The sequence below is a fragment of the Bactrocera latifrons genome, unplaced genomic scaffold (assembly GCF_001853355.1).
Source record: "Bactrocera latifrons isolate USDA-ARS-PBARC rearing strain unplaced genomic scaffold, ASM185335v1 scaffold_207, whole genome shotgun sequence".
Lineage (NCBI taxonomy): Eukaryota > Metazoa > Arthropoda > Insecta > Diptera > Tephritidae > Bactrocera > Bactrocera latifrons.
The window spans coordinates 175,299-185,527 of record NW_017535597.1 but is presented as its reverse complement, the minus strand read 5'-3'; the positions used below and the strand labels follow the sequence as shown (position 1 = coordinate 185,527).

Sequence of the window (10,229 nt, the reverse complement as noted above, 5' to 3'; positions counted from 1 at the left end):
TGACAAAATCGGTTTCATCATTTTAAAAAATTATTCAAAGTATTTCATTCAACAAAACTGTACAATCAAAATACACATATCAGTTTTTAAATTTAATTGTGATAGTATTATAAAATTTAGAAATAATATCATTTCATAAATTTGAAATTTAAATAAAATTAAATAAAATAAAAAAAGCAAGTTAATAGGCATTGTTATAGTGGCTTATATATGATATAGATATTCAGAAATAATTTGAATAAAAGTAATACAAATTGTATTTCCATTTTTGTGTATAAAATAAATCTTTTTTAACCTTTAAATTTTCAAAATAAACTAATAAAAAATAAAGTGAATTCAAAATGAAGTAATAAAAAAATAAATAAAAAATAAAATATGTATATAAAACTGATAAAAAAATAAAATAATCATTAAATTTGAAATTTCCAAAATAATATTTTCAAATATAAACACACATATTTATATGTATATTAAAAATAAAAAAAATTAAAATGTATATATGTATGTATAAAATCTGAGTACCTTCCAAGAATTACACCGCTTTTCAATATTATAGGTATAGTTGGTATAAATATTTATTTCCATTTAGTTTGGCTTCGAAACACAAGCAGAAAGTAACAAAATTGTTTAACAATAATTTCCATATGAACTTCTCACGATTGTGGGTTTTTATGTTGTTAGTTTTGCACCACTTGTTCACTTATCATGGAGAGTATATTTTAGGAACACTAATGTGTTATATGTATGCATGTATGTGTGTATGATGTGTATGTTTAAAAATGTCACATTTTTCCGATACAGTTTTTAAAATTGTATAAATTTTGCTTTAACTTTTTAACATTTTGTTATTGTTGTTGTGGTTTTTTTTTTTTGGCAAAGCAACAAGTCTTTGTTATCTCATTCCAGCTCTTGCTTTATTGGCAAGCCAGCTATCGCAGCAGCACCACTATTACTATTTGACGGTGCGGCTTTGGCTGTCGACTGCGCCGACTTCATGTCCTTCATGCGCATGTCCTTGGCAGTCTCAATGTTGCCCGTGCGTGTGCTGGGCTCCTTCGGTGACTTCAGTGTCTGAGCAGCGTTGCTTGTTAACGGTATTGAAATATACTGTTGGCCGCTGCCATCTGTGGAGGCGAATAGATGGATGAATATTGGAACTTACTTATAAAAAACCACAAAATAAAAAATTATATAAAAATTTAGATAAGAAATTAAAAAAAAAAATATCAGATAAAATACCTCAAAAATCCCAAAATTTTTAAAATTTTAAAAATTCCCCTTTTTTGACATGTTTATAAATTTGCATCACATGTAAGCAAAATATATGTAAAATAAAAATTATAAAGCAAAAAAACTCCGATAAAATGTCTAAAAACTCAAAAATTCAAAAAAATTCCCTTTTCCACATGTTCATAAATTCGCATCACCTTCTTCCGTGTGCAACTGCAAGTGACCAGATTGTATCAATTTCAATAGCATATCCTGCGGCAGTCCTGTCAAGCCGGACGGTGCCGCGTAACTAGTGAGGCACTCGGCTGACAACGGCTGTCGTTCTTGCTGAACGATATTTGTGTTGTGCTTCAATTTCGGCTCAGCCACTGTGGCATTGTGGGTCAAATCTTCGGCAATTGCGTAAGCGATATTTTTATTAGTCATAGCAGACGTTGAAGCGCCGCCGGATGTTGAAGGCGTTGCTGTGGCCGCTGCAGCTTGTTGTTTGCTATCTATCGCGTCGGTGAGTGCACTATTTTTTACGGCTTGCAATTGCGCAGGTACCGGCGATTCAGCATCGGATGAATCGTCCGATTCATTGCCAGACGAGAGGGGTGAACGATCTTCCTGCAAGACGAAAGAAAAGAGAACATATAGTGTGAGATACAAATAATGCCGAAAAATAAGGAAAATGAGACATAATTACTAGGGAACTCGTGGTAATCTTATAATAAGATTGCTTTATTAGACCAGGGTAGACATTATTTGGAAGCAAAAGGAGTTTATAGTGGAATGAAAAGCATGGGAAACCCATTGGAATAATTAAAATAATTTACAGCCTATCTGAAGACCATAAGAGGAAGGGTAGTGGCGTGGTTGAAGTTGTAGGTAAAGCAAAGATCTACTACTCTTGTATCCACACCTTTTCACATAACATCAAAATTGATAAGAAATATTCAAATATGCAAGTTTTTAAATAGAAAAAATTCTTTCGCGAAATTTTTGTCCACTGACTTTTTTTATTCAAAATATAAAGCAGGAAACCTTAATTCGACTTAAAATCGAAAAACTTTTATTTTCAATCAAAAGTTTGGATATGAAAAGATCAGTGTTATCCATTGGAGCCTATATTACTGTGAATTCCTTTAATTGTTTACCAGTTTCAAAGGCTTTTCGACTCTATTCTGTATATCTAACGGCTGTTTGGATATCAGAAAATTGGCAACAGTGGCGGGTCTAAGTAAACGGCACGGACCCGGAACCAACAACTCAACTACAATTAATTCGGCAGTATTCCTTTAAAATACTGTAGAAGTTTATACTGTCAATACAACAACTTTTGGTGCGAGCTGTTAGGAATACTGTCGACATATGCACGATTTTGTATATATTTTTCCTGATGTCGTGATATAATCACATTTGTGCAACGAATTCGACCAGATACTGCTCATCGTTTGTCCTTCAACTTCTATTGCAACTCAGCTGAGTCATTTGAAATCAGTCATATGTGTCGGCAAAAGCGCCTACGAGTCGGTGAAAGCGGACTTCAACAAGCAAAAAAATTTTATTTTTCGAAATTAACATTTCAGAAGAACAACTTACATAATCGACAAGAAATGTTAATTCTATTCTTATACCCAGAACAGGGTGTACTAAGTTTGTCATCAAGTTTATAAGTTCCTCACCCCACGAACAAAGACCAAACTGTACAAATCACTATGTCTAAGATGCAGAGGCATGGACGATGACAACGTCGGTTCCGTCTGTGTTTATATTTGCGAATTAGTCCGTCAATTTTTGGAGATATCGCTCTGAAACTTTGCTGATGTCCATTTCTTCTCAAAAAGGTACACATTTGTCGGAACCGCCGAAAACGGACCACTCTAGCATCTAGCTGTCATACAAACTGAACAATCGGTATCAGGTTCTTCTATGGAAAACTTTTTTTGTTGACGAGATATCTTCACGAAATTTTGCAGGGCTTATTATCTAAGATATCGCTACAATCTCAGCAGAAATTGTGGAGTTCGGACTTCTATGGCATATGGGCGCCATACAAACTGAACGATCAAACTTAAGTACTTGTATGGAGAACTTTTTTATTTGGAAAGATATCAACACGAAATTTGGCATCGAATATTCTTCAAGACAGCTCTAAAATTTTGTCACAATCGGTCAGATCGGATTAGTATAGCATATATGTACATATGTATGTAGCTGTCATAAAAACTGATCGATAAAATGCAGAAGTTTTCCGTTCCCACACAGTTGGGTCTAAGTAACCGGAACGGACCCAGAAATTTTTTGGTAACAATAACAACACGAAGAAGATCTTTTTATACATTTCTAAAACGTTGAGAAATGCACTCGTTAAGGGTATTATAGCTGAGGTTGATTTTTTTCCTATTTCAAAAATTTTTTTTTTKTTTTTTATTAATTGTTCGAAAATACAAATTAATTAATACGCTTTGTTGCAGTTTTTCGCCGCCAAACATGAGCGCTTATGCGAATATCGGCTAATTACGCACGAAAATCGAACGCAAACAAACAACAACAGCAGTTGCGGTCGAAAACACACGAATGCTGCACGGCGGCTGGTAGTTAGCTTATTGGATTTCGTGAATGCGCTGACAGTAATTGAGCTCATAAAGCTTAGATAATTCTAAGACAGTTTACACGGCATTGTCGCCAAAGCTGAGCCGCACGCTGGACATTTGAATTGTGCGCGCACACACACACACACATATACATACATCGGAGCTARCATGTGTTTGCGGAGCGCAGCGTTGAAAGCCAAAGCGTGCCGCCAACGCCGCCAAAAATACAACAACAACAATGTGCAATACGCAAAGTAAGTGAAGTAGAAGAAAATAGATACACTTGAAGCAACAATTGGACAAAGCAACAGAGCGACACCGACACACAGACACGGCCAAAACAAACGGTTTGGTTTTCCGTCGCATTAAGTGTATGCAGAAATGCATTGTGAGCTTTGTTGTTGTAGTAGGTGCATGTTGCATGCACCTTCTCGATTTCACGAATATTATACAGCGCATGCGACAGGCGCACAGTTGGACGGACGGACGGGACGTCACAGGCCAGCCTTGTAAATACAGCAGCGGCTATAGCGTTCGCATTTTAGGCAAGCAACTTCTACATCTGCCGCCATTGATACGCACCAAGCAAATAATAGTTGGTTGCGGCGTGCCCAGCCCAGCCCAGAGTCAAGCCAAAGCCCATAGCCAGCAGCTCGAGAAATCAGCGCGTCATCGCGCACACATAAGTAGTTAAGAGCCAGTAACGCTTAGCCGCAGCTAAGCGAAGCCAGTAGCACGGTCAGTCAGCCAGCCGGCAAACGGACAAACCAAATGCTCAACCAAATGACCAACGAATGAGCAGCAGCAGCAGCAGCAGCAGCGACCGCGACAGCGGCAGCGCGCCTTCAACTGTGGCGAAAATGCACAAAGGGATCAGTTTCATTGATGATGGCGCTTTTCCATTACGCCTGGTTGCGCTTTCAATGAATATGCTCGCATAAATATGCATACACACGAGGCGAGCGTACGAGAGTCACCCAGCGCGGGTTGCAAATCTGGCAACACTGTGTATGCATTTGACAATTTGAGGAAAAATTCAAACTTATGACAGTTTTTCTAAACCACGGTGGGGAAAAGTCAAAACGTAAGCAAGCTGCCTTACACAAAAGCTGTAAAAGCTACGCTAGGCGGTAGCGAATGAGAACTAGTTCCCGCCACAGCCCCATGTTCCCACGACGGTCGGTTTTAATTAACCAGAACGGACCTGGGTTGGAGTGTTAGGAACTGTCAACTCGGCACCATTCCTCGAAATTACTTTAGGAATGTCTACTTTCGCTACAACAATTACAACTACCTTTTTAATTATTGAGTAAATGCTTCAGAACATGTCTGTTTATTACCCTTATTGTCTCACTTGCTTTATAAATAACGATTTAGCAGATATCTAAACCTAATATATACAAATCTATCTAATACCGAAACCAATTCCACACAAGTGCGAGTCTGAGTTAGCTCTAACCTGATTCTAGATAAGTTTATCTAAAGTCTAAACCTAATATATAGACAAGTACTAGTCAGAGTTAGACCAAGCTTGCATAAGGCAGGTTACTTAATGTTGTCCCCACCTCAGGAGTGGTCAGGTTTATGTAAATGGAGTGTATCTGGCTTTGTATTCGACCAAGATCTTTGAAAATATTTGGCCTATTTTACTCTGTCGATATAAAAATAACAACATAAACCGATCGAGGACTCCAATTAAACGGAGACGAAGGAGAAGAGCAAAATATAATAATTTTCCCATAAAGTACTCAAAAAATAAATAACAGATTCGCAGAATGAACTTGTATTTGTTAAAGGAAAAGTATAAGTTTTCGAATATGTTCATAAGGGCTGAGCATTTGTTGGGAATCCGATTGCATTTTCAGCAATAATTGAAATCTGGTCTAACTTGTCACAGAATATGATGGAGGAGAGAGTTTGGTTAATTGGGCAGGTATATTTTTAATATAGACGATTTGGGAAGATACAAAACAAGACTAATGACTTGAGCTCCTAAACTGGTAAGCACACAAATAGTGTGGTCGATGAGTTCTTAAGAACGAGAAGTTAAGTTTTTTGAGCTTTATTTACACAATATCTATATTTTGCATCTTTTGGATCTTGTCTGGATTAAGTTCAGATATCCGCTAAATCTAGCTAAATTTCGATCTTGTTTTGATTAAGTTCAGATATCCGATAAATCTTGAACTTGATATTCTCATCTCTCCTAACCACCAGTTTCTTAAGAACAGATTTACTCTCATAAGCAGGGCGCTACATTAAAATATCATCCACACATTTCTTTGCCTTTATAGTTTTTATTCAGAACGAAATGCTTGTCGCACATCTCGGCAGACGCTCGTACACAATACACGAATGGAAGAATACTTATGTGACTCGGCGCACTCGTACAAATATGCAAATTGTATTACGCGCTTGCGATCTTAAATCTAACGCACAATTGTTGCCTGCCAACTGTACTGTACCCCAGAGTACTATACTGTATCGCATTGTCTTTGAGGGCGCATGAATTTCATTGCTTTCTTTGTTAGCCATTTTTCCATTTGTTTAGTTCTACTTCTTTTTTTGTTTGGCATTTGGGCGGGTGGTGACACGATTCAACAAAACCGCATTTACATATGTACGAGCACATGCACGCATATGATTGCTGGCATTGACTGTTGGTGGCTCGGGTTCGGACAGCCGGCGGCAGCCGATGGTACAGTTGGCCATGTAAATTGGCGTATTGTAAAGTCAAAATTGAAAATTTACTTTGTTGTATGAGAAAATAAGTGGTGAGAGAAAGAAGTTTGAATTTTAAACTTCGGAATGTTTGGGCGCTAAACTTTAAGGATGCTTTCTATTTAAGGYCGAGCAGCTTTTGGCAAAAGCTGGTGTCTTTCACTGAAAGTAGTCCTCTGGCACTATGATATCATAGTAAAGTCCATTATGTTCCATGAGGTCAAGGTGTAGTGGAGGGTAAAAAACCACAATTGCAAGAAGCTTCAACAGACAACGCACATCAGCATCATTAGCATGTATGGTGCACTAAGTTATATCAAGACACTTAATGCTATTTTGCATATGGGCACTATAGAAATCGCTGATGTTGTATGTCCGCAAAAATTGCTATCAGACTCAGAATATTCGGAAATCCTCACAAGCTTTCACTTTATACCGGATCTTTTGAAGTAGGAGCCGTCAAACCAAACTCTCTTGCTCTGCCCACATACCTGCGAGGGAGTTATGTTAGAAGCACTTAGAGGAGAAGGTCAGTGAGCATATTTACGGATGGGCCAGTGCTTGGAGAAAGGAGTATATTGTCAGGAACTCTCTATCAACTTTAGTTTGAGACTTCCTGGATATTGCAGTGATTTTTTTATGCTGAGGGTGCTGCAATTAAACCACATACTGACAGATTTACTACTCCGGAGTGCAGCCTCCTTCAGAGAAGTGGCTTTCCACTCTGATGGCAGGACGGCGATAGTACCCTTAAGCTCCCTAAACATGCGTTCAGCGCTGGTTAAGGAATACCTAACCTCGTTATCAATGACAGCTAATCACTTTCTGATAAGACTAGTATGGATGCCAGGTCACAGAGGAACCGCAAGCATCGGTAAAGCGGACGATCTGGCAAGGAAGGATATCTCAGCCATGCTATCAATAGAATAGGGACAGGTTGGTGCTCCCCTCTCCTCGTTTATTCCACTACTAGAGAGCTGGAACATCGGATGTTCAAAAACTCCAAAAAATACCATAGATGAATATAGCGTTTTGGGACGGATCGAGTCGTTGCAAGCTGTCATGTTATTTTGGTTTGGCATTTTATCATGGAAAGAATTACGCCTGAACAATGTTAGAAATCGGTTTTATGAAAATTCGGGTTCTGTTAAAACTGTTATTTGCGTGCTTCGTTGAACTTATGGACAATATAGCCGGCCTACTGAACGTTCTAGTCGCAACACCATAACCCATATTGAGACCCAGCATTCATTATTGGATAATATTCAACTGAATAGACCACATCCAGTACGCAGTGAAGAAAATATAGCAGCCGTAGCTGATAAATTACACGAAGACCGTGGAGAGTTGATTTGGCGCCGTTCGCAGCAACTTTGACAGACATATGTCTGTATGGACGACTGGACGCGTTATTATCTTAAATTGAAAGTATGCTGAAGCCGATCGCCCTTCCCAAACGATATTGCTTCGCTCTATGAAGGCCATTGAAAACTTGCAAGAACGTTTTCGAGCCAAATTTTGTTCAGCGAAGAGGTTAATTTCTAACTCAATGGGTATATAATAATAAAATTGCCGCATTTGGGATGAAGAACAACCTGAAGAGATTCAAGAGCCGCCATTATATTCAGAAAAAAACGGTTTTGTGTGGTTTGTCCATATTTCTCCAAAAACTATGCCGATGAGAACGTAACCGTCAATGGCGAGCATTAACGCGCCTTCATAACCGGCTATGCCTGAAATTGAACCTCGTAATCTCGGCGACATTTGGTGTCAACAAGACGGCGCCACTTCCCACACATCGCAACAATCAATGGATTTATTGAGAAAACACTTCGGTGAGCAGATAATTTCACGTTTTGGACCGGCCAATTGGTCACCAAGATCGTGTGATATTACACCGTTACACTTTTTCCTGTGCGGATATGTAAAGTCTAAAGTCTACGCGGAAAAACTCGCTTCGATTCAGGCCTTGGAACAAAACATCACGCGTTTCCAGTTCAAATGCTCGTAGAGTCATCGAAAGTTAGACTCAACTGATGGACCATAGCCGTGGCAAAAATTTGAAAGATATAATCTTCAAAAATAAATGCCAAAGCATGTTCTTTCGAATGATATTAAACATTTCCCATTAAATTTGAAGTTTCTGTGGTTTTCCTATAAAAAAAAAAGTAGTGAACCTCGAAATGGATCACTCTGTATTTGCTGGATCAATTTAAAAATATTTTCATAAACAATTGATACATAATATAAAAAAAATAAGTTGAAGTTTGATTAGAAATACAAAAAGACTTTTCCGACTACCCAATATTATAGAAAATCGCATCTATATTTTTAAATTCAGTAGTGCATTTAACCCTTTAAGTTTTTTTGAGAAATAAAATTAATACATAAACCATATTTAATCGCTTTAATTAGAAATAAAGCACCCACTGCAAATATCTTATTAAAGCCTGTAAGGCATTTCACCTTTTTGAACGCTCATTAGCTATCTTATACATATGTATATATGTATGTATTGAAAATAATTATGAGTTTATTGACTTTCGATGAATGCGTCCATTTTGAATTCAGGCAGTAATAAAAAATAAAATAAATATTACTAAAAAAATCCATATAAAATGCTTAACTTTGTCAGCAACTGTACAAAACGGGGTCTAATACTTGTAAGTGCGGCCATAATAGCGGCTGCCTATGCCTTAAGTATTGCCACATAACACTTAAAAATAGCTAATTCTTTGCCACTTTATTTTTTCTTCCGTTCATTGGTCGTTTTTATTTTTTCGTAAACTATATTTTCAATTATATTTTTTGTTGTAATTTTTTCTACAATGAATTTCTACATTTAGCATTTCCAAGCCCAGCCAAAGGCAACGCACAGATGTATGTATGTATGTATTGGACACACAGCTCGCATATATGTATATGTAGTAGTAGACAGTAGTGCCCGCCAACGACTATTTATGTATGCATGTAGTAGGTGTCACAGTAGTAAGTCGGTCAGCTCAACTGTCAAATAAAATTTGTCATGCCGTCAAACTAAGCTCAACCCCAAAACCGCAAAGAAGCAAATAAAAATACAAACACACGCAAGCAGTGGCAAGCAATCAAAAAAAGATCGGCATACGATCATATATACGCAAGCAGCTACGTATGTGTGTCTGCATGTGTGACCTGTTGGCTCAAATGAGCGCTTAAGACACGCCCCGGAGTGCACGCCTAAGAGTAGACTTTCCGCTAAGCGCAACACATGCACACAAACACTGTGTGGGCACGCTCTTGCTGCGTCGAAGAGACACAACGATCTACAAAAGTCTCCACTTTGTGATGCCCCAACGTCTCTTCAGCTTTCAAGCCATGGCTTGCGCTCAACGCTTAACTATTGTGCGCTCTAGGCAGCCGCTTTCATACTCTTTCAGCTACTCTGTGTGCTCTGTGGCATAATGACGAGTTGTTAGGCGCAGCGATTGCTCAGTTTTTAAGTTTCACTGTGTCAACGCTGATCGTGCCAATCAGTAGCCGTTCACGAGGCGTTTCGACGTCGGCACTTTGTTGGTGTTGGCTTAGAAAAACCTTTCTTGTACTCAAGTGACTGTTTGTGAAACGTGTTCAAGTAAATTTTTGTGCTGTAAATTTTATAAGTTAGTGAGTTTTATAAATTACAAAAAATATGGAGGAAATTTTATTTGCAAACCAATTGGT

At 38.1% G+C, this 10,229-nt stretch overlaps 1 protein-coding gene across 1 annotated transcript in view; it reads right to left on the bottom strand.

Annotated features, from left to right (window-relative positions):
- Nucleotides 1–550: 550 nt before the first annotated feature.
- LOC108968268 (serum response factor homolog) overlaps nt 551–10,229 on the bottom strand; it is a 52,570-nt gene continuing 42,891 nt past the window's right edge. Inside the window, exons 3-4 of the mRNA XM_018932187.1 lie at nt 1,428–1,839; nt 551–1,124 (exon numbers count right to left, since the gene is read on the bottom strand). Coding sequence (XP_018787732.1) covers nt 898–1,124; nt 1,428–1,839 — 639 coding nt within the window. The 3' untranslated portion in view covers nt 551–897. The remainder of the gene's footprint in view (nt 1,125–1,427; nt 1,840–10,229) is intronic.